The sequence below is a fragment of the Garra rufa genome, chromosome 25, assembly GCF_049309525.1.
Source record: "Garra rufa chromosome 25, GarRuf1.0, whole genome shotgun sequence".
Taxonomy (NCBI): domain Eukaryota; kingdom Metazoa; phylum Chordata; class Actinopteri; order Cypriniformes; family Cyprinidae; genus Garra; species Garra rufa.
Window position 1 is genome coordinate 36,654,825 of NC_133385.1, and position 25,877 is coordinate 36,680,701.

The 25,877-nt window shown below is 37.3% G+C and overlaps 1 protein-coding gene and 1 long non-coding RNA gene across 3 annotated transcripts in view; both read right to left on the reverse strand.

The window, feature by feature from the left end:
- Positions 1–1,436: 1,436 nt before the first annotated feature.
- On the reverse strand, positions 1,437–5,344 carry LOC141301993 (uncharacterized). 2 transcript variants are annotated; one of them, XR_012342273.1, is made up of 4 exons: positions 5,172–5,344; positions 2,953–3,062; positions 2,793–2,864; positions 1,437–1,816 (listed from the first exon to the last, which is right to left on the reverse strand). It is a non-coding gene; the product is annotated as an uncharacterized lncRNA (long non-coding RNA). The 2 variants fall into 2 exon arrangements; XR_012342272.1 differs by lacking the exon at positions 5,172–5,344 and having other exon boundaries at positions 2,953–3,197.
- Positions 5,345–10,742: 5,398 nt separating this feature from the next.
- ano3 (anoctamin 3) overlaps positions 10,743–25,877 on the reverse strand; it is a 125,510-nt gene continuing 110,375 nt past the window's right edge. Inside the window, exons 18-26 of the mRNA XM_073831922.1 lie at positions 25,693–25,804; positions 25,428–25,485; positions 20,790–20,887; positions 18,078–18,223; positions 17,534–17,686; positions 17,147–17,294; positions 16,693–16,779; positions 16,487–16,592; positions 10,743–14,173 (exon numbers count right to left, since the gene is read on the reverse strand). Coding sequence (XP_073688023.1) covers positions 13,991–14,173; positions 16,487–16,592; positions 16,693–16,779; positions 17,147–17,294; positions 17,534–17,686; positions 18,078–18,223; positions 20,790–20,887; positions 25,428–25,485; positions 25,693–25,804 — 1,091 coding nt within the window. The 3' untranslated portion in view covers positions 10,743–13,990. The remainder of the gene's footprint in view (positions 14,174–16,486; positions 16,593–16,692; positions 16,780–17,146; positions 17,295–17,533; positions 17,687–18,077; positions 18,224–20,789; positions 20,888–25,427; positions 25,486–25,692; positions 25,805–25,877) is intronic.

A 25,877-nucleotide genomic window follows, 5' to 3' on the forward strand; every position in this document is an offset into this window, starting at 1 on the left:
CAATAAAAACGAAGGATCAACTCGTGTCACATCCACAAAATAATCAGAGACATCACCTCCAGGAAGTTATGATGACATATTCACCACTCAAATTTTTTTTTTTATGAAATTAGTTTTTTGTAAATCGATCAAATGTATGTGTTGCCAAATGGCAACACTGTGCAATAGTGGAATGTGCAATATTGCAATAGGTTAGCTAGCTAGCAAGGTCAGCTGTGATCTTTTAAGTTGTAACAATAACAACATTAATGCTAGTAATATAATGTTGATTAGTTGTATGTTAATGGTATTTGTATTATGGATAAAATCAAATTTTAATGGCAATGCTACTTTTTATTAGATATAAATACAGGGAACACACTGAAAAAAATGATTCATTGAATTTACTAAATTTTTTTAAGGTAAGTGGTTGCAATCAATTGATTTGATCTAAATTTAAACAAACACATTTATTTGGATTTAAACAATTTTATTTAGTTAACTTAGTATTAAAAAAAATAGTAATTTCAGCCCAATTTAAATATGCTACTTCCTCTTAATTTATTTAATTGTTTCTGAAGAAAAAATATTCATTGAATTTACTCAAATTTTTTAAGGTAAGTGGTTGCAATCAATTTATTTTAGCTACATTTAAATAACCACATTTTGTTGACTAAATTTCAAAATTGTTTTAATCACTTACCTTAAAAAAAAATCCTTTTCTTAAGGAGAGGTTACGGTGGCCGACAGAGGCCAACGCGCTGCAAACAAGAAAACACATGCAAACAGAAAAAATGACAACAAATTAAGAAAACATCTTTATCAGTTTGACAACACAGGCGCTGCAAATCCTCGCAACGCGAACGCAAATACGGAAACGCGCTGCAAATTCTCACAACACAACCAAACTCAGAAACGCGCTGCATATAGCTCAGTCCACAACGGAAATGTTTCAGGGGGACCTCAAAAAGTGACGAACTCATCTGGGACCTGATTATTTATATCACTATATTACCTGATTATTTATATCACTATTACCTTTAAATGATACTATACTATCACTAAAAGGTGATAGTTCACCGATAACACCTCTGCTCTGACCAACAGCCACTGAACAAATAATCAGGTCCCAGATAGGTTCGTCACTTTTTGAGGTCCCCCTGAAACATTTCCGTTGTGGACCGAGCTATATGCAGCGCGTTTGTTAGTTTGCAGCGCCCTCGTGTGTTCGCAGCGCGTTTCTGAGTTTGGTTGTGTTGTGAGAATTTGCAGCGCGTTTCCGTATTTGCGTTTGCATTGCGAGGATTTGCAGCGCCTGTGTTGTCAAACTGATGAAGATGTTTTCTTAATTTGTTGTTGTTTTTTCTGTTTGCATGTGTTTTCTTGTTTGCAGCGCGTTGGCCTCTGTCGGCCACCGTAAGAGGTTCTTAAATGGCTTTGCAAATACACACAACAAGTTTAATGTTTTGAATTTATTTTTAATGTCATCAAATGTAAATTCAGTAACAGTTTCTTTGTATATACAACAAGTGTTTGGAAGACAAGTGCTTACTTAACGTTGCACATTCACAAAATAAAAATTAACAAAAATTCACAGGTGAAAGAGGCCACATTGTTGAGTGCGGACTTGGAATTGCAAAATTAATAAAAAATATGTGGAAACAGGCAACAGTATATAGTGATTAAACAGTATATTGTATTTTTTCAATAGTGAATAAAACAATAGTGCTAAAACTGTTCATATGTCATGCAACAAACTGCAATTTGTAATGGATTTTACAGGTATGCCCATGGTGATGTGTTGTGGGTCTTTCAAGGAGTCATCTCTTTGACTGTCCTATATTTAAATAAAAAGAAACTGTTATTAGTAGGGTTGGGTATCAACTGATATTTACCAGCCAATATGCACAAAAACACATCAGTATGTCATCATAAACAGCTGTTTTTTTTAAGTTAAAGTGAAAGGAAGCAGATGAGAAAGAAAACTGACAAATCTATTTGTATATCTCCCACATGTCGTTCCTAATCTGCAAATGGAACACAAATTCAGATATTTTTAATGAGATCTGTGAGCTTTCTAACCCTGCATAGACAGCAACGCAACTCAACTGAAATGTTCTTAGGCCAAGAAACACATTAAAGATATTGGTAAAATAGTCCATGTGACATCAGTGGTTCAACAGTAATTTCATGAAGCTACGAGAATACTTGTGCGCAAAGAAAACAAAAATACAGACTCCTCCGCGCCACCGTCTGCCATTCATGAGAGTACCATGACACAAGTGTTTGGTGTTGCTGACATGAACATGCATGGGCTGAACCATGTTTATAAGCAAAGAAAAACACACGCATATGTCATTGTAGTCTTGACAATGGAGGCAGGAAGAAGAATTGTTGAATAAAGTTATTTTTGTTTTCTTTGCACATTAAAATTATTCTTTAGCTCTGTAAAGATACGGTTGAACCACTGATGTCACATAAATGGTTACACTTATGTCCTTAGTACGTTTTTGGGCCAGTTATATTGTTGCCTATGCAAGTCCAGAAACCTCTCAGATTTCATTGAAAAAATGTTTTAATTTTTTTTGGTTCTGAAGATAAACTAAGGTCTTCTGGGTTTGGAAAGACATGAGGGTGAGTAATTAACGACAGAATTTTCATTTTTTGGGCAACTATAACCCTTTTAGTATTTGAAATTTAAGTAGAATTTAAATTCAAGCAGAGACATTTTTGTCTGGACACTGTATTTGACATCTGTGTTAAATAATAATACATATGGGAAAGGAAAAGACACTTGATAAATGAATACATACCTCCTGTAAAATGCCGAAATATTTGACCATTTTCCTCCCAGTAAGACCTCCTTTCTGGAAAACAGCAGTGATCTGTGGAACATAACATATTACATTATATGATATATTTCATTAAAGTCAACGGTTTATTGTAAAATGCTTTAATACTAAAATTACTTACTGTGCATATTGCTGGAATAATACAACTTCAGGAAAGTGGCGAACCTGGAAACTTCCTTTGGCATCAAGGAAATGGTATGTGTCCTAGTCACAGGAACATGCAGAGAGTCCCTCAAATGAAAGTAAAAACACAATAATTATTATTGCTAGTTTAAAACAGTTTACATGCTGCACCATTAAAGCTAGCAAAAAGGGGCATGTTCACATGATTACAATTGTGAACACTAAAAACATTCAGAAATCCAATGTTATAGACCAATTATCAGCCTACGTCACACACGCGTCACGCTGGTTCAAGTGCGCATGTCGGTTGCAAAAGACGACCGGAACCGCTATAATGTCCCGTTCCAGGCAACCCGTTACTCGTGTTTTTCCGATCTTCTATCAGTGAAAGTGCACCCAAACGACAGTCAAACCCGTGACTTCCCACTCGTGAACTCGTACTAGATCGATGTGCTCCCAGTTCCGAGTTCTGACGTGACATAGCCCGCAAAACCACTATGTCAGCACCTACGAGTGCGGTGTTTATGCAAGAGTTACACAGTGAAAAATAGACTTTAGGACAATATAACATTGCAAACAAATTAATAATAATGTAATAATAATAAATGCGCTCAGGCAGTTTGGGGTGACTTGCCTGGAATGCTACAAAGATGTGAGTCGTGATTTGAAGTCCTGATTTACGAGTTAAAAAACCTGCCTGGAACGCAGCGTAAAACCCGAAAGAAAAATCAGAAAATGAAGGAAAGACAACCGTGAAAATGTTGTATTGTGCAGTGGGTAAAGTTACACGGCTAGTCTCGTAAGCTTGGCTACTAACGTTAACAAGTTATAGCGAACTATCCTACTGTCAGTCACTAACGTTAGAATACACTTTTTGTACAGGAGATCGGTATTCGTCACTTCTGTCTTTTCCTACTCAACTCAACCCAGTGTGAAATAAACAAAGGCAAAGCAAAACTTAAATATTTGAGGTAAATATTGTCTCTTTATTTGCTAAGAGGGATTAAATTGCAGGCATCAAAATTCTGAGAATTTATGGCAAATAATGTCACATCGTGTTTGTAAATTAATTTGTTAGACATTGATCGTTTTTGTATGTCTGCATTGTGTTGTGAAGCCTGTTGAGGCATGCTTTATACATCTAATTTGCACTTGACTTGATTTGGGTACACGATTACCTCTATGGCAAACGGATCTGTCAGAGCAATCCCACTCACTAACGTTAATTTCGTTGAATAACCATTCTAATCGTTGGGTGACAAGCTGTTGTAATATGCGGTAAACATTTTTAAAATAACATTAATCAAAATAATCTATAATAATTTAGAATTGAACTGTTTTGTACCATATCCGTGTAATTTCCTATTCGTAAACGCTATGTCTCCCGGGTTTTCTGCAACCAAGATGCGCGCGCATCCCGGATGTTTACAAACAGATAATTGGTCTATATTGTGAGATTTACTGATAGGAACTAACGTTAACTGGAAATTCCCCTCATAACTTCATGCCTTCGTCCATATTTTTGATTTCCCGGAACTTTCTATTACAAGGCATAGTTATTTGGAGTTGTGATGGTGTCCAGTATGAACGAAACACATCTAACGTAACACCACAAATAAAGTTTGAGTCTGTGGAAACAATTCTACAGTACAAACACGCAGTTAAGGATACGATCTTCCCATCATTGCTTTAAATGCAATAGTTGCCACAGAAGTTAATAATTTTTTTCGGTATCACGCAAGCACTACCTTACCTTCAGCCAAAACAAACTGCTCTTGAACAAACAAGTTAGGACATTAAAGATGACCCGTCCAAAAGGATTTAACGTTATATGTCATGTTTAACCACATTAGAAGCCGGCAGATTCCCGAAGGACTGGCTGTGGTAACGTTAACTAGGCGGGAACACCAATAACGTTACCGGCCTGAGCATCTCCGAAAGCGCTTAAGCATTTAAATAGATGCTATCCTTTCAAATAAACGGCGTATTTTAGGCTTATACAACTACATTTTCATACAAAAATATCTTAAAAGTACATTCTGTCACATAAAAAAGTATTATTTGTGTTATTTGTGTAAGTTATATGTGACCGTCCGTTGGTCGCTGTGGAATTTCTCCCAAAGACTCATTTTGCAGATATTATTTATACAGCGAACAAACTATTTACTGTAATAAACAGTGCTACACTACATTATTACTCACATAAATATTACTCACCGTGTAAATCGACCGAATGATGAAAACTCCGGGTCCGGAATGAAAAGTTCCCACCGTGAACCTGACTGAGTCGTGACTGGAAACTCCTTTTGGCGCCAGGGAGAATGTGCATTTGTGCGCATGCGCAGAAAGTTTACTTAATATTTTCTAACTGAATTTAATTAATTCACATGGCTTGGATTTAAAACATGCAATTTGCTTAAAACCAATTAATACTTATTAATTAAAATCAAAAACTAAATTTTATTATTTAAACTAGCGAAATTGAATCATGCTTAATTTAATTGGGGCCATAATCATTTTTTTCAGTGCAGTATATCAGTGAGCACCACCATGTTCTATGGCAAGGGAAAGAAGAATTAATTTTCATGAACTGCAATGCTTTTGGTTTTATACCAGTGTTTATGATACATGATAATACAATATTATTATTTGTTTTCAATAATATTCAGCAAAGAATGGAATAAATAAAAGCCGTCGGAATAAAAGTTGTTGGAAAGTATATATAAGGTGTCATTTTTAAGTTCTGTGTTAAAGCATATAATACTGCAACACCAATCAAATCAACACAACATTTCAAACAACAAAATTATTAATTATAAGGAAACTTCTAAGTTAGAAATTTCTAAGTTAGATCCACTTTGGGATGTTGTTGTCATATGGCAACATATCATAAAGTACCTTAAAAAAAATTCCCCAATTTTTTTTACAGCACTTCAAGTTAAGTCATTTTTTATAGGTCTATATAATGCGTGCAGTGGAGGGTTAACACACTGAAAACATACTGAAAATGTTCAGTGAAGTCAAAGAATATATGAACTATTTAATTTAAAAGATACAATTACAGAAAAGTGAGATCCAAATCTATGTTACAGATATGTATAGTACAATTCTTGTATGCATGTTGTTTGCTTTACATTTAAACAAGGAAGAAGATTACTGAACTATAAACAATAAAAAAACATGTGGTGTCAATCAGAGGAGTATTGAATGTTATTCAAGATTTTGCCAGTTAGACTGTGCTCCTGGATCATCATCTTTGGTTAGTTCTGAAGCCAAGTCCTAACCCAGGGGTCTAATCCTGCTCCTGGAGGGCCACTTTTCTGCCGTATAGCAGCCCCCCAGGAGCCCCATGTCTTAACCCTATCCGTAACCCTAATTCTTAACCCTAAAACCGGTAGTACTCGTTCCAGTTTATGAAAATCTATCCACCAGCAACATTTTGCTCAAATCCTAATCAACTGCACCTGAACCAATTACTTAGGATTTTCAGGAACAATTGGTAATTGCAAACAGGTGTTTTCAGAGTTGCTGAACTCTGAAGGAACATACATCTCCAGGAACAGGAATGTGAAACTCCGCCTAAATCATCTTAAATTTCCCTCTTGAATGCTTACTTCTAACCCAGGAGGGCTACCGTCCTGCAGATTTCTGCTCCAACCTCAAATAAACACACCTGAACCAGCTAATCAGTGTGTGTATAGGGTTACTTGATAATTACAGGCAGATGTGTTGGATAGTAGAATTGGAGATACCTGGTTTTAATCTTAACCCTACTCCTACTAACCATAATATCAGAGAGAAATGATGAGCATGTTGCTATAAAGACCAATGGTGTCCAATCCTGTTCCTGGAGGGCTACTATCCTACAGAGTTTAGCTAAAATCCTAATTAAATACACATGAACCAACTAAACAAGGCTTTTAGGATTAATCAAAATGTTTTGGCAGGTTGGAGCTAAACTCTGCGGGACATTTGCCCTCCAGAAGCAGGATTGGACATTCCTGCTCAAAACCCAATCCTATCCCTAACCCTAAAATCAGGGCTGGGCAACTTCAGTCCTGGAGGGCCATTGTCCTGTAGAGTTTAGCAAATAGGGTTAGGGTTGGGGTTACATATCCAACTTGGCAAAATAACGGTAAGCATAGTGCACATTGGGCCTCATTCATCAAATGTTTGTAAATATGAGTAAAATCAGAGATATTTACGCATAAAATTACCTTCCTGCTGAAAAACACTGGTTTATGCTGGTACTTTGCTGGTTTATGCTGGTCCTTTGCTGGTTTATGCTGGTACTTTGCTGGTTTATGCTGGTACTTTGCTGGTTTATGCTGGTACTTTGCTGGTTTATGCTGGTCCTTTGCTGGTTTATGCTGGTACTTTGCTGGTTTATGCTGGTACTTTGCTGGTTTATGCTGGTCCTTTGCTGGTTTATGCTGGTCCTTTGCTGGTTTATGCTGGTACTTCGCTGGTTTATGCTGGTCCTTTGCTGGTTTATGCTGGTCCTTTGCTGGTTTATGCTGGTCCTTTGCTGGTTTATGCTGGCCCTTTGCTGGTTTATGCTGGTACTTTGCTGGTTTATGCTGGTACTTTGCTGGTTTGTGCTGGTACTTTGCTGGTTTATGCTGGTCCTTTGCTGGTTTGTGCTGGTACTTTGCTGGTTTATGCTAGTCCTTTGCTGGTTTATGCTGGTACTTTGCTGGTTTATGCTAGTCCTTTGCTGGTTTATGCTGGTACGTTGCTGGTTTATGCTGGTACTTTGCTGGTACTTTGCTGGTTTGTGCTGGTACTTTGCTGGTTTATGCTGGTACTTTGCTGGTTTGTGCTGGTACGTTGCTGGTTTATGCTGGTACTTTGCTGGTTTGTGCTGGTACTTTGCTGGTTTATGCTGGTCCTTTGCTGGTTTGTGCTGGTACTTTGCTGGTTTATGCTAGTCCTTTGCTGGTTTATGCTGGTACTTTGCTGGTTTATGCTAGTCCTTTGCTGGTTTATGCTGGTACGTTGCTGGTTTATGCTGGTACTTTGCTGGTACTTTGCTGGTTTGTGCTGGTACGTTGCTGGTTTATGCTGGTACTTTGCTGGTTTGTGCTGGTACTTTGCTGGTACTTTGCTGGTTTGTGCTGGTACTTTGCTGGTTTATGCTGGTACTTTGCTGGTACTTTGCTGGTTTGTGCTGGTACTTTGCTGGTTTATGCTGGTCCTTTGCTGGTTTATGCTGGTACTTTGCTGGTTTATGCTGGTACTTTGCTGGTTTGTGCTGGTACTTTGCTGGTTTATGCTGGTACTTTGCTGGTACTTTGCTGGTTTGTGCTGGTACTTTGCTGGTTTGTGCTAGTACTTTACTGGTACTTTGCTGGTATATGCTGGTCCTTTGCTGGTTTATGCTGGTACTTTGCTGGTTTATGCTGGTACTTTGCTGGTACTTTGCTGGTTTGTGCTGGTACTTTGCTGGTTTGTGCTAGTACTTTACTGGTACTTTGCTGGTATATGCTGGTACTTTGCTGGTTTGTGCTAGTACTTTACTGGTACTTTGCTGGTATATGCTGGTCCTTTGCTGGTTTATGCTGGTACTTTGCTGGTTTATGCTGGTACTTTGCTGGTACTTTGCTGGTTTGTGCTGGTACTTTGCTGGTTTATGCTGGTCCTTTGCTGTTTTATGCTGGTCCTTTGCTGGTTTATGCTGGTACTTTGCTGGTTTATGCTGGTACTTTGCTGGTTTGTGCTGGTACTTTGCTGGTTTATGCTGGTACTTTGCTGGTACTTTGCTGGTTTGTGCTGGTACTTCACTGGTTTATGCTGGTACTTCGCTGGTTTATGCTGGTCCTTTGCTGGTTTATGCTGGTACTTTGCTGGTTTATGCTGGTACTTCACTGGTTTATGCTGGTACTTAGATGGTCATGTTGCTGGTCAAGGACCAGCATAAACCAGCAAAGCACCAGCATAAACCAGCGATTTGTACCAACTAACGTTTTGAAAATATTATTTAAATATTTTCATGAATTGGAAAATGTAGGTCAGAACAGCTTCACAAACTATATGTACAAATATTAATTCTGTTAATGTTTCATAATGAGGCCCACTGGCTCTACACATATGCATTATATATACTACAAAAACAGAACTTTGAAATGGAATTTAAACTTAAATTAACTTTGAGCGTTGAGCAGTGAAATTTTAAAGCAAAATGCATCAAAAACTTCAACTTTAATCACTGTAATAATACTAACATTTTAACTAATAATCAATGTTGCAGAAATCTAGTCATTATTTTAATCAAATGTAATGAGTCTGTGTAAGAAATGTTAAGCACTGACTATAATGGTATAATACATGCTGTTGCTCATTATAAACATCTTTATTGTTTCATGTACTTATGACAGGCATTTTCAACGAAGACATTGTATACACAACCAAGTGTATTTGATAAAACCTGAATAACATTTGTTGTCCAATAACCTGTAAATTAATGTTTAATGAGATCACCACAAGGCCATTAACAACTGATGATGAACCACTACAATATGTACTGATCTCAGGTCAGTCTTCTCCAGTTTAAGCAGATATAGGCCATGCACACTTCACAGTAAAAAGTGCACAAATACACAAAGGTTTGTCAAGAGCCCTAGATGGGCTGGGCTCATCAATGAGGTCATGCATAGATTACAGTACACCAGAGAGAGTGGTGTGTCATAGTAAAGACTACTTCCTGTTTCAGATCAGCCTCACATTTCCATTCTACTGATGAACTTCTGGTCCTGCTTCGCATCCATAACACATAAATCCTCAAAGCACACTTTATTTTCTAATACAGTGATTCTCAACTGGTTTTTATCTTTAGGACCCAAACCGCCACCCAATACAATACCAACATTGTTGCATTTTTGCTTAGCTTGCTGTTAATAACTTTTCCAGAACAGACTGGATACCAGTTTTGGAGTTCAGACTGGCCAGTTGAGAACCACTGTTCTAATAAACTTCACAGTAATATCTTTATATTTAAACATTTTTATTTTGAACGTGAATCCTTAATAGAGGTAACAGGGACAATTACACTCCTAAAGTGCTTTCATGAAATAATCTTTAATTCAACTGTAAATCTGTGTAGGATCTATGAAGCGAGAACACAATCAAAGCTTCTTTTATGAGTTTTTTTTAGAGTATATGTACCCATTTGGGGTCTGTACCCATGCAAATGGAAAGTGCAAAAATATATACTTAAAAAAGCAATACTTACTTGATTCAAGCTAAGAAAATATGATACAAATATCTCATTTGCAAACACTCAAAGGGCCTGAGGAGGACAGATGCATTGACTGTGTTCGAAATGGAATACTAGTGTGTTTCTTGAATACTTCTTGCATACCGCACAGTACATACTGTAATGTGCCTACTATTTTTAAGTATGTTAATGAGAACTCATTATGCATTACGTTTAACTGAATTAAACTAAGCGGTATCTAGGTATCTGAAATACCTTTATATTGCACTTTTAATCTCACTTTTTCTCAGTCTGATCAGAGAATGAGTTGAGAAAATCATGGTTGATATTACTTTCAGTGCATTTGTCACACTGAAATGTAAAGTCAAGTCGAACACATTGCATTGTGGGACACAGTATCTCAAGCACGGCTCTATAATGCAGATTTTAACATGTAGAAAGTCTTAATATTCCATGGACACAAAATTCACATATTTTGAACTGAATACATAATAAATAGTGAAAAAAAAAAAAAAAAAAAAAAAAAAATATATATATATATATATATATATATAATAGCACAATGGCTAAAGCGCTGTCCCTTATCAGAACTAAATAATATTAGTAAAGACAACAACCTTGTTATTGGGATAATTACATTGCTAATCGTTGGGAACACATAAAAATCTGAATGCAATGTGTTGCCTTAATTTTTTTTTTTTTTTACAGTGATGCTATTTCGAACATAGTCATTGCCTTTTGAAAAACAGTGAGAGTAAGAAAAAGAATGAGATGCATGCTGGGAGCACTCGCTTCATCAGCTTTACAAAACTTTCTCTAGCTCTGCTCTCACACACACACACACACACACACACACATGCAAACACACAATTATGAACACACATATTTAAACATGCACACATACACGCCCAACAAAAAGAGAAATATACAGAAAATACAATACTTTACATTGATACAAAGCAAAAAATGTGAAATGTAAAAAAACAATGTTAATTCTATCATAACATCTGCTTACGCTCTAACTATACGGATAATGGTGGATAGATTAATGGGCTGTTCCTGTTTAATATTTTACAGTAGTTGACTATGTTTGGAGTGAAACACTAGCTTACTGCACAGTTTATGTATACTGCATACTATTTTAGTATGTGAAACTGCAACAATAAATGCTTCAAACAGTAGTATGCTACATTGTTGCTACATAACTCATTGATTCAGGGAGTGAATGGAAATAAAAATGGTAAATCTGCATTTTTGATACATTTTTGGCATTACAATCAAATAATGAATCAAGAAGGATCATTATATTAGTCCTAGTTCATTAACACACTGGAAATAGAGTACAACAGGGATGATGTATTTTATAGGCCAAAGCCTGGAAACGAGTATTTTAGCACTTTCCAGTTCCATCATTCTGAAGCCAGTGAGTTTTTAATGGGTTTGAATTTTCATGTTTTATTTTATGACACAAAATAAACAAGTAATACTGATTGTTTTTAAAGCTTTTACTTGAAAAAGGAGATTAGGAGTACAGTAGAAGTCGGGAATCGTTAAACATCATCCCACCGCACACAAAAACATACTATTCCACTGTATAATCACACTCTTACAAACTATTCTAACTCAAACTTTTAGGAAAAATGTTTTATAAATAAAGAGTTTGTCAGAAGCTTAGAAATGCTGATGTTGAGGTCATGTGACCATGGTGCAGTTCATTTATACCCAACTTTTTACCTTCTGCGATTGTATTTTGGCTTTAAAATTCACAAAAGTTGTGTTCAATTGTGAAGATTCTCATGATGAACAAAAAGTGTATGAATCATAAACAATTGGAGGTCACTGATTTTACTTTCTGCAGTAATCTAAAAGCCAATGTTGGGTTTGTGTTGAAAGAACTAGGGTGATGCTAACTTCCGGTTTGGCCTACAAATGTATTTCATCACTACATCGCTCTGTGGTACTGTACACTGTAAAAAGTTTTCAACAGATTCAACTTAAAAACTTAAGTTCAGCAGCTGCCTTAAAATTTTAAGTTAAATCAGTCATAAATCATTTTAACTTATTACAATAAAAATTAGTTGATTTAACTTGTGAGTTGAAATGACTTAAGTTGATTTAACTTAAAATTGTAAGGCAGCTGCTAAACTTAAGTTTTTAAGTTGAAACTGGTGAAAACTTTTTACAGTGTAGGTTAAGTCAAAAGCATTGCATTGTGGGATACTGCATTCCACACAGCACAGCTCACTCTGGTTCTGCATACAGAAAATGTACAGCATACATACTATATACTGCAGAGATGCTAGTATGTTGTTCCAACAATAGCCACTGTCTTGCGTATAAACTGATGGGACCATAAGCACACAAAATACATGACGGCTGAGCAACAAATGCAGCTACATTCACACATCAATTCAGCTCACACACGCTACAAAACCAGGCATATGGACAAAGGACATAGTCTTATATAAAAAAAAAAGAAATAACATGCAATTAAAAAAAAAAAATCATGCATGTTACTTATATCACTATTTTGCCAATATTGGCTTTTTGTCTTACTTATTTTGCCTTGACAAATTTACTTATTGTACTGAAATACAGATCTGCATATCTTTTCAAGGCGATGTAGTACATAAAAACTGTCATTTGCATAAACAAACTGATTTTTATTTGGTAACTTTTACCAGAAACCACTTTTGTAACAAGAATCACAATGTGAGATGCTGGCAAGCGAAGAGAGAGGGCGTATTGGTAAATATGTTCATAAGTAAACGTCGTCACGTTGCCTGGTCACCAGGTAGAGAACTGCTTTACAGCGGGATGATAGCTGCCACGCACAGAGACGCAGACAAGTAGGCAAGCAGAAAACAGGAACTCCAAAAGCCCTTCATCTGCATAGTAAACAATCCAACCGCACAAGTGCTCCATTCAGAACTACAACAGAACACAGATGAAAGAGCAGCGCCACTGCAGGTCATGCTGGGAAGGATGCGTGTTCAATGATATTTCCCACCTACGCACTGGAGTTTACTGTGTGTCAGAAAACACTGTAATCCATTGATCTCAATGTTGATGATGCTTCAAGTGGACAAAGCCATGGTTTGCGGGAGTGAAACTCCTTCACGTGCTGCAGCGTACTCTGGCGCAGACGTTAGTTGACTGTTAAGATGGCAGGTGGGTCCATGTTGTGCTTTCGGAAATCCAATTTATTCCATTTCTGCTCGATTTCAAACTAATCCCATTCATTCCATGCCCTCAAGACACATTTCTATTGACAAAACGCACCATCAGAGCTTTCTCTAGTGCAGTGGTTCTCAAACTTCTTTATCCAAATCCAGTTCTTTACCAGACTGCTTTCATAGCTACTTTTAGCTGATGAACACTAATAAGCCAACATTTTAAATCACCACAGTTTGAGAACTACTGCTCTAGTGTGTAAAAGCACTCAGCAGGGTGAAAATATAGGATAATCGGAGGTCTCAGGTAGTGATCATGTGACTGAGAAGAACCTCTTTGGTGCAGTGTACAGCTGCCAACTCCTGGCTCTCAAGGGCCACCCGGAGATCAGGTTTAACCTCAAGCACTGAATCCGCTCCCTGGTTTGTCACAGCAATGAAAGGTGGGCAGCCCATGCATGGAGTCAATAAAGCTAGCCGTCCAAGGTAGCAGAACGGTTGTACATGAATGTCTGTGTTCACATATGTGCTGCAGTTGTGCATGACGCTTGTTCACACACTCTCAAGTCTTTATGTGCTTCGTGGGTAAGTGTATGTGGTTCTCCAGTGGGCATTTACTGTATGTGTGTATTTATGGACAGGCATGGCTAAGGCCACTCATGGTGATAACGTTTGCCATTCTTTTTCCGCTCTTTCTGCAGGTGCTCCAGTTCCGCCTCATACACCATCTCCTGCATCAGGTATTTTTCCCTGCGCATGCGATCACACAGGTCTTTGGGCATGTCTGGAATCATGTGGGCTATGAAGGTCTTAATGCCAAACACCAGGTGCTATGGAGAATACAACAGGAAATAGGAAATTCATAAACATTAAATAATGTTTTACTGCAGTATTGAGAAGTAGCCAAATTTGTCATGTGTAAAGGAAAAGCAGTGCCATCATGGTCCATTGACAATGAGCATTTCAGAATCTAAACAGTAGTAATAGGCCATTTGGGTATTTTTTGCATACTGTTTTAGGAATACTGCTAATTTTGACATTCTACTCATTTGACTACTTTTTTTTCCAACAGGAACATTTTTTTTTTATTCTTGTCCAGAATAAGTCTATTTTCCAAAAGTCAAAAGTCTGGTTTCTGAGATTAGGTACACTGTGTTAGTGTTACCAGTTCCTCTCTGTCCACTTCAAGCATGGCTTGAATAGGTGAGGCCTTTTAGCAGGAATGCTAAAAACCACAGCCTCTTGCATCAGTGGCTAGTGCACTTCTTGAGGCCAGGAGAGTGATGTTAACCTGCACAGTTATCACATACCAACAAGCTTCTGATACACTCACCATCCTAAACCTCACTCCTATCCAGATCATGGCACCACTTTAACCCGTTCCTCTCAGGTCACTCCAAGCCTTTTGCATCAGAGTCTAGTGCAGCTCTTGAGGCCAGAGGAGTGAGGTTAACCAGCACATTTATCACATACCAGCTGGCCTCTGTTACAGTCACCACCCTAAACCTCACTCCAATCCGGGTCATGGCACCACTTTAACCCGTTCCTCTCAGGTCACTCCAAGCCTTTTGCATCAGTGGCTAGTACACCTCTTGAGGCCAGGAGAGTGAGGTTAACCAACGCATTTATTACATACCAGCTGGCCTCTGTTACACTCACCATCCTAAACCTCTCTCCTATCCGGGTCATGGCACCACTTTAACCTCTCTCTCTCAGGTTTCTCCAAGCGGGTAATGGCACCACTTCAACCCATTCCTCTCAGGTCGCTCCAAGCCTTTTGAATTAGTGGCTAGTGCACCACTTGAGGCCAGGAGAGTGAGGTTAACCAGCACATTTATCACATACCAGCTGGCCTGTTACACTCACCATCCTAAACCTCACTCCTATCCGGGTCATGGCAACACTTTAACCTGTTTCTCTCAGGTTTCTCCAAGCGGGTAATGGCACCACTTCAACCCATTCTTCTCAGGTCGCTCCAAGCCTTTTGATTTAGTGGCTAGTGCACCTTGAGGCCAGGAGAGTGAGGTTAACCAGCGCATTTATCACATACCAGCTGGCCTCTGTTACACTCACTATCCTAAACCTCACTCCTATCCAGGTCATGGCACCAATTTAACCCATTCCTCTCAGGTCACTCCAAGCGGGGTTTGAACCAGCAATGGAAGTCTGGCACAAGGACTCTGCAACCTCCAATATCAGCACAAAAGCACATCTTGAGGCCAGGGAAGTGAGGTTTACCTACATATCCTTTTTGTAGCTGGCCTCCATTACATTAGAATAGGGGTGGCGAACTCCGGTCCTGGAGAGCCGCAGCCCTGCAGAGTTCAGTTCCAACCCTAATTAAAACTCACCTGGCTGTAGCTTTCTGGTAACCGTACAGACCTTGATTAGCTTGTTCAGGTGTCTTTGATTAGGGTTGAAGCTGAACTTTGCAGGACTCTCCAGGACCGAAGTTCGCCACCCCTGCTCTAAAATCTTGTAACCTCTATCAAAGGACAAATAATGACTTTAAATTATGAATGGCTTGTAGCTTTTGCAAGCTAAAGTTTCAAAGTAGCATCCCCTAGCTAAGATCAAGGTGAGGCCAATGTAGGCACAATATAAGCTTGAGAAATGGGCTTAACATGGGTTTGGCCATAGGTTCCTTGTCATCCCTATCTAAATAAGCTCTACTTTATGGTCTAAATCAGGGATCCTCAAATCTTGCCCTGGCGCTGCAGAGTTTAGCTCCAACCCTGATCAAAATCACCTACTTGTGATTTTTAAATTATCCTAATGACATTGATTAGCATGCTCAGGTGTGTTTGATTAGGGTTAGAGCTAATCTCTGCAAGAAAGTGGATCTCGTGGGCAAGATTTGAGGATACCTGGTCTAAATAGGCATGTCTATGAGTTCCATAATGGCCCTATTCGAATTACCCCCAGTATGGGGTCTAAATGATGTTTGCCTTGTCTGTCTTATCAGAATTAGCCCCAGTATGGCCTTATTCAGACAGGTCCAACATGGAATCTGTGGACAAACCCATTTAGAGCCCATACCTCAAGCCCAATGTGTGCTTACATTGGCTCCCATTAAAAGTTGGCTGAGATTGTTAATGGTGTAAATTACTTATAATATTGTAAAAGCGTTAAGTAACACTGACCTCAAAGACTATAATGAAGGCTAATCTGGCAGCCAAAACATGCCAGAACTGCAGGGTGAACTCATAGGGTTCAGGGCTCCATGGAGGCGCTCTGTAATCCCGATACCTGTAGAGGGGTATAAAACAAATTTACCTTGAGAAAAAGACAACTCAATTGAAGAAGAAGCAAATAACAACATAAAACTGTAGCATGAATGTTGTAGTACCTGCAGTATCGAGGATGATAACTCCCATTTTTGAATTCACCCATATCAAAAACAGACAAGCTGTTGTTTAAGTAACCTCTTAGACATCTGTGTAAAGAGACACAAAATGCAAATACACAACATTAGCAACACAGAGGGCCTCATTTATCAAGTGTGCGTACACTCAGATTTAATCTTAGAATGTGCGTATGGCTAAATCGACGCCAGTGCTCATATTTGTAAAAACTACCTTTGACTTCACGTCAGGCTTCACAACTTTTTTCAGTTTTTTTTTGGAAATGTAAGCTTTTCTTGCAGCTCAGAAATGCACCGACAAAGTAGAAATTGAAACTGAACCATATTGGCAATCACCCATCACCACCAGAGGTGCTAACCAACTAAATCTGCTCAGCTTTACAATGCACTGCTGTGTTTGGCCTTGTAATTGCCGCTTGCAGCTATTTTGAAATCTTACTTCTCATGCCGGTAACCCTTGTCCACACAGGGCCCATATTTGAAAGCATAGACGAAGCGAGGGATGTAATCCGAAGTGATGGCAATGACAAAGGCATTTGTTATGACAGCAACAACTCCAATTCCCTCTAGGATACCATGCCAGATACCTAATAATAATAAAAAAACATCTATCAAACCAAAAATATATTGAAATTTACCATAATAGATAACACATAGATCTATTAAAATAATCTGCTACAATAAAGAACGTTAAGCATTGATGTATCCTATTTATTGTGAATATTCATAATTAATTACAACAAATGGCAAACAATCAATCTAAATGTTTCTTGCATTTAAATTAAAATAAACTGACAGCAAGCTAATTGAGGTGAAAAGGACCGACCGATGTCAGTAGCGCGGGCGGGCATCGGTCTCCTCCACTGCGTGACAAACTTGTAGGCGTCTAATCGGATCTCGATGATGTTGTTGAGCAGAGCAAGCAGAGGAGCCAGAGGAAATGCCGCCACAAAGATTGTGGTGAAACCAAACTGTAGAACTGTAAAGAAAACATAAGAAACTTGCAGCCTATCCAGCTTATCAACTAGAGCATTTCTCATTATTATCAAGCGTTTACACTTTTTGGGGGGAAGTCAGTATGAGATTAGCTTATTTGTGGCAGACACTGACACAAATGCTTGCACAAAGCATTACATGCAACCTGATGAACATACTGTAACATGCGTTTTTGTTTAATTGTGTTGGTAACAAATCTCAGTATTCAGTGGTAAAACAGTCACCTTCAACCATCAGTTACATTAAATTAGATGTGTTATTATTAAAGCAGCTATTGTCTAACTTCAAATATGTACCTTCCTTTATCTTTACCATGACAGAAAATTACACACTTCAAAATTACACAAGATTTTACAGTAGATATTGTCACTCACCCATCTCCAGGTACTCGTCCACCAGGCCATGTGCGTTCATGGGCTGCAAGTTCCAGTCTCTATCCCACTGTGGCAGCTCTTCTTTACTCTTATTCTGCTCTCCTGCTCGTTTCATCTTACGGCGAGACCACCAATTCTGCAGCAGTCTGAGGAACAAAAAGGAAAAAAAGTGATGATGAATGATGGCTATGGCCGTAGCTAAATAATCAATCACCTGAGTAGTACATGTGCTTTAGTATGTTAGTCAGCACTCACTTCACTCACAGTACACAAAATAAGTGTACTTCTTTAAGGCACAACAAAAAATTATTAAAACAATTAATAAAAATGTACTTTGAAATTAAACTTTTAATTTGATGCTATAAGAAAGTGTATTTTTAAAGGGTACTGAAGTTCAAGAAACAGTCATGAAAGTGTATATTAGTATACTATTTTAAACTGAAATTATACTACTTTTTAGTTTTATTTATTACTAGGGGTTCAAGCACGTAGTGCTAAAACCCTATTGTAATTGTTAATATGTTTTTTATTATTATTCTGCCCTAAAACTGATTGTGCAGACCAAACCAAAAGGCCTAGAAACTAGAAACTTGGCTAGATGGTACAGCTCAATTTGGGGAGAACCTGACAAAGACTCACCCCAAACAGCCAGTAGGTGGCGCTACAGTGAGCAAAAATGCAAAACCTCTCATAACTCCTAGACCGTTTGTTAGAGACTCAAGTTTGAAGTTTAGCTCAGTCAAAACAAAATGGCTATCTCCAATTTAATTTCCGGTATGCACATTTTCCCGCCATTTTTAAATTTGTCCAAAACCTGCTTTTACGAACCTGTCTTTAGTTTTTCACCCAACCAGAAATATTCTGTGGACAGTGAATATCAATAATTATCAAAAAAAAAAGTTGAAATTTCATCGCATAGGAACGCCAAAACGTTCGCAAAAGCCGGGGCCCATTTTACTAAAATGGCTATAACTCTTGAACAGAATGAGACATCTTCACCAAACTCGGTACATGTGTATTAGCTCAATCTTTGGTGAAATAATAAAAAAAAAATGTGCAGCTCTTGGTGGCGCTATAAGATGGAATAAATATAAAAAAAGCTATAACTACACAACTATTAGTCCAATCGACTTGATAGTGTCTTTGTCCAATTTGCCATAAGGGTCTATGAGGACATTGGCGTATCTCAAAAACATGGCCGCCATTGGCCAATGAAATTTGAGCACATATTAGACAAGGTTAATGGAGGCCGATCAGAACGAAACTCGGTGGGCATGTTCGACTCATGACCCTAAAGGTCTGCAAGAATTTTGAAAGAAATCAGCCATTAGTTGGCACTAACGAGTTTTATGCTTCAGTTATCACATGGTGTTTCACACATCCACACAATATGCATATCATGTGATAGATCTCCTCATTTTGCACAACTTTGCCTCAAGGACCATTGCTGTCAATCAAATCGTTCATTAAATTTTTACAATTATGTTAAAAACCAATCTAGTCCTAGGTTTTTCGCTCAATCTTGATCAAACTACCGCAGTAATATTCTCTGGACTCTCTAGATCAATAATTATCAAGACAATGTAGTATTTCGTCCTTTGGTTAGCTATAATGGGGTCATTTAGTAAAGGGGCGTAGCTAAATATACCCAAAAGCCTATAAAACCTAAACGAAAGCTCAAAACTACAAAACTTTATAAAACGCAATTGTAGACGAGAATAATTTTCATTTTAAAACACTGTTTTAAAACTAAAATGCACTAGTGTAAACGGCGTGTGTTAGAAAACAGTCATGCAATTTTTTAAAAATATACTTTTACATTTTTTTTCTACAAAAAGTTTAACTACAACTGCGCATTCAATACAATTAAGCACACTTCTTTTTTTTTTTTTACAAGAGAAGAGCTGTTCCCTGAAAAAGACAGGATTGGGGTTTAAAAAAAATAAGTAAGGTAAAAATAACAGAGTTGCTATTTGTTTCTGTGAACAATGATGGACCGAACACAGTAATGGTAATCTAAACTAACATCCGTCATCATGGTTTGCTGATAGTCTGTTAAACACACTGTTGTTGAGGCTCTTTCTGATGAGGCATACATTTCTCTCTATACTGCAGGGTTGGCAAAATCAGTCAGCCGTGAACGCAGTGGACTGGAACTAAGGACAAACTCTCTCTTTGAATGTACAGTGCAGCAATCACCTCCTGTTCGGGCTAATAATTGAATAACACAGACCCCTGTGTTCATACTCAATAACAAAGATCTTATGAAATAACGTATATATTTAACTAAATTAATACTATACATAAAAGAGATAAAAAAAGGCATGACAAAGTGACAAAGTGAATCTGTATGACTATTGTTTAGGTTTGGGGGTTAAGAAAGAACCAATAAAATCAAGCAAAATTCCATTTAAACTGGCTATTCGGACATCCTTGTGAAATATGCCACCTGTATTGTGATATTCACCATATACAACACTGTGATTATAGATAGGCGAGAGGCTAAACAGAATTTCATTGGTTAAATCGACAATACAGCATTTAGGTTGTTAGCAAGGTGTTTTATAGTCTGAACATATGATCAAAGAACTGTATTTTCCCAGTTACTGCAATAGTTTAACAATCTTTTCTGGGTCTTTTAAGATTGCAGGGGGTTGTCATGTTTCATGGCCTCTCCAGGTCTGGCGCCATTGCATGTCTGCTGATACTCACGGGTAACCCAGCTCCATGAAATTATTCCAGATCTGTTTCAACACCATAATCACTCCCATTTGTAGGCACAAGTCGATCAGACAACCGCTGGGATGACACTAAGAAGGAAAAGAAGAAGAAATGGCATAAACATTTTGGTTGCTCTAGTGAAATAGAAGTACACTCTAACACACTTTACAAAGAGCACTTATTATGAAAATAATTATTATGAAAAATTGCATTAATTGCAATTAAATGTAAATGTATTATGCATTTCAAATAATTTGAGTGATTTTGACCCACTGTAAGACTTAAGTACACTATATTGCCAAACGTATTGGGACAACCCTTGTAATGAAAAGGTTTGACTACTTTAGTCATTTCCATGAGTACAAATCTTAATGTTTAAGCATATAATAATATTCTAGGGCAGGGCTATTCAATTAGATCCATTTGAGGGCCGGATTATCGAACTGGAAATTTGAAGCGGGCCAAGGGGATGGGGGCCGTCCCGATCTTTTTCTAGGGGGCCTATACAATTACACTGAAATGCATTTTCACTAAAATGAACTAATATTACCAACACCAACATCTATAAAAGGTTAAGGTGCTGTCTGTCAATCAATTAAAAAAAAAATCACACATTTTTTTTGTAATTAATCATGAATAATCGCATATTTATATATTTATACTGTCATAATTTCACAATGAACCTCCAAATTAAGGTAGAAACAACAAAGTATTTTTAAATATGTGTTTAATAGCATCTTTTTACCAAGTAGCCTATTATTAATGAAGTATTGATTTCAATATTGCTACTGGTGACTCTATTAAATGAATTTTCTCTCAGTTTTACATATTAATTATGTCCATTCAACATTACAGTAGAATTGAAAGCCCAACATTTAATAGGCTCTGAAATATATAACAGCTTTTAATTTAGGTGATTTTAAAACAATCTTCACATAAACTATAAATTGTATATGCATAAAATAGACAGATTATTATTGCCATATACTGGTTATAATCGATATTTTATGTTTTTAATTTTACATAAGTGTTTGTTTACCACAAAGTATATTTTGGCCATCAAGATAACATTCAAATTGGATCATAAGAGCTTTAAAGTGCTTAAAATGGTTGTGCAAAATGCTTGAAAGTCATTGAAAAGTGCTTGAATTTCTCTCTAAAAAGGTTGTACAAACCCTGAAATGAATAATGTAATAACATTCGACTTTGCTTAAGTTGGTGTGACTTGGTTGTCTGACATAGCGTACATCAGCGCTGTTAAAAACAGAATTCTGAGCAGAATTTGAATGATTCTCACTGATCTTTCAGCAACCTTAATTCATTCTGGGCGAATTCAAACACTTTTCACTGGATCTCGCAGCACTGTGCAGTAACAGTGTCGCGAAATCAACTTTGGTTCCCGATGCTGTTCTGAGCTTGGACAAGTGTGTTTGCGTTGCGGTCGGAGCTGATAAACGGTCCGCGCTGCACAGCTCAAATGTGGCGCGCTTGGGTTACTCTTTCGCTTCGTTTGCCGTTTAATGTTTCTCATATGAAACAGAAATAGCAGCGCTTATGAGTTGAATAATGCGGTGGTCGCGCCATTGCGACCGCTCACAAAATTTAGTCGCATCGGCAAAAAAAATGCGACCATTTGGTCGCAGTCTGGAGCCCTACAAGCGCTTGTCAAATCTGCCGTCTATTGATGATGTTGCGATCTCCGGTAGATTGTTGTTGTTCTTGGCTCTCTTGCTTTTCTTTTTTGGCTGGCCCGCCGCCTAGTGGACAAACTAATTAGTGCAAAAACCATTCAAGCCACCTGCTGCTCCCTCGGGCCGGACGAAGATGATTGGCGGGCCGCATTAGGCCCGCGGGCCGCCAATTGAATAGCCCTGTTCTAGGGAATTGTGTGCCTCTAATTTTATAGCAACAGTTTGGACACAATTATTCTAACTTTTCTATTCTAACATGACAATGCCTCTGTACATAAGGCAAGGTTCATAGAAAAATTATTGATTCAGTCAGTGTCTTGACTGATCTGCATAAAGCCAAGACCTTATCTCAGCTGGACACCTCTGGTGTGACTTTAAATGCAGACCTTGAGCCAAAAACTCATCACCAAACACCAATGACTTGTACATACACTATGGACAAAGGTATTGGGACACCCCCTTCTTTAGAACAGAAAAAGGCACTTCCAAAACTGTGGCAACAAAGATAATAAAATATAAACATAAACATAATTTAAGTATTTAAAAATTGCATTTCCATCTCTGCTGCACCAGTTTTGGAAGTGTCTAAAATGTGTTTCCATATGTACAAGTCATTGGTGTTTGGTGATGAGTTTTTTGCTCAAGGTCTGCATTTAAAGTCACTCCAGAGGTGTTCAACTGAGATAAGGACTTGGCTTTATGCAGACAAGTCAAGTTCTTCCACACTGACTGAATCAATCATTTCTATTTGAACCTTGCTTTATACACAAAGGCATTGTCATGTTAGAATAGAAAGGGTTGTGTCCAAACTGTTGCTATAAAATTAGAAGCACACATTTCCCTAGAATATCATTATATGCTTAAACATTAAGATTTGTACTCATGGAAATTACTGAAGTAGTTAAACCTGTTCAATAGATACTGTCCCGATACTTTTGGCAATATAGTGTATATTGGTAGCACTTTATTTACAGTCCTTTCCCACATGTACATACTATGTACTTATTATAGTAACTAATGCACAATAACTACAGGTAATAACTAGGTATTAACCCAGAACCTAAAATTGAACCCATGTAGGTATCTTAAATTACCTGTACTTTTTTAGGTAAGTACATATAGGTGCACATACTGTGAAATAAAGTGCAACTAGTATATCTTTATATGTAATTTCATAATTACTTCAAAATGTGTTCTGCCAATACTGACAAGCATTCACGGTAATCTAAAATATACTTAAAATGTCATTTAAGTATATTTATAATAATTACACATTTATAATATTGAAGTTTAGCACATTTAAAATATTTTAACTTTTAAATGTAATATTGAAGAACACACAGCAGTTAAAACTAGATAAAAAAAGTTTGTCAAGACAAACTTTAGGTTGGCATGAGAAAGCCTAGCTTGAAAGTTTAAAGCAGCTGTAAAGGCTTAAAGTTTTGAACTTTATATAGAGAGATTAAAGGATTGCTAGCATGATTAAATGTAGTTAGCATGATTCTAACATTTTTCTAGCATGTTTAGCATGTTTCTAGCATGATTATAAAGATACTAGTATGTCATTAGCAAGTTTCTAGCATGATTAGCAAGTTGTTAGCATGTTTCTAACAAGTTTCTAGCATAATTAACATGTTACTTGCATTATTAGCATGTCATTAGCAAGTTGCTAGCATGTTCTAGCATGATTAACAAGTTATTAGCATGTTATTAGCATGTTTCTAACATAATTAATAATAAAACAAGTTGTTAGCATTCTAGCATGATTAGTAAGCTGCTAGCACGTTTCTAACATGTTTCTAGCATTATTAGTAAGTTGCTAGTGTGTTTCCAGCATGATTAACAAGTTGCTAGCATGTTTTTAGCATGATTACCAAGTTTCTAACATGTTTCTAGCATGATTAGCACATTATTTTCATGTCATTAGCATGACTGACAAGTTACTAGTATGTTTCTAGCATAATTAGCAAGCTACTAACATTTTTCTAACATGCTTAGTATGTTTCTAGCTTGATTAACACGTTACTAGCATATCATTAGCAAGTTTCTAGCATGATTAGCAGGTCACTAGCATGTCATTAGCATGTTTCTAGCATTATTAGCAAGTTGTTAGCACGTTTCTAACATGTTTCTAGCATGCTTAGCACATTATTTACATGCCATTAGCATTACTGACAAGTTATTAACATGTTTCTAGCATGATTAGCAAGTTACTAGCATGACATTAGCATGACTGACATGTTACTAGCATGATTAGCAAGTTACTAGCGTGATTTTAGTTGCTAGGCTTGGCTAGATAGATTAGAAATATTAGAATGGAAGTTTGAATGTATTAGAAGCAGTACATAGAAAGAAAGCTTGATTTAGTCTCAAGGGATTCTATGATTTCAAATTTGAATTTTGACAGTTAGAGTTTGAATAGTGTTGGCTCATTTGAACATTCCGTCAAGTACATTACACACATCAAAATAAATGTACTTCAAAGCAGAATAAAATGATTAAAGCAGTGATTTAAAATGTAAATTAAAACTTTTGAATTTGACAAGTGCACTTTTTAAAAGTAAGCCATGAAAGTGTACTTGTTCCTTAATTACATTTAAAAGCGGCTTTTTATTTCATCAGTTTTTTTTTTTAAGATTATAATTTCTAAGTTTTGAAATTCAATACAATTAACCACATTTCTCTTTCACAAGGGCTGTTTTGATTATATTACGTTATAAACAGACTAGATCTAAAACAGTGCCCTAGCATTATGAGCAACCACAGTTGTTATGTTGGGGCAATTATGAGAGAGTCTGCACTGAATAATGACAGTTTTTATTGAAATCTCATAGCAGTTGCATAACTGAGGCAGATATTTGAAAGGGGATTGTTGATCGTGCCGAAGGGCAATAATAACCAAGTGTGAGAAAACTCATTACCGCCTCATCTCACCCACCTCCTCCATTCTCCACCGGTTAAACAGCTTATTATAGTCACCCGGCCTGCCAGCAAACCTGAAGAATACACACACATCACAATAACACACATGAAATTAGCTTTGAAATTCAATTAGCCATGCTATTATGGGGGAGGCATTTGTGTTCCATGAAGTTCTTCTGTGAGTTGATGGTAAACAGATCTGTAAACTGGGTGAATGAAAGTAGCAAAAACAAGTAAACCAAGTGCCGAATAATACATCAACTGGGTCAAGAGTTGTTTACCTTCCTAAAAAGAAAGCTATGTAGAAGGTGGAGCTGTTGAGATTGACAAACTGGAAGAGGAACATCTTGAGGGCAAAGCTGTTTTCCCATTCTGACTCTGTCCGTGGGTGTTCTACATCACAAAGTGAACGGTATTTTAGCCATGCTAAAATCATTAGGGAATCGTGTTACAGACATGAGGAAAG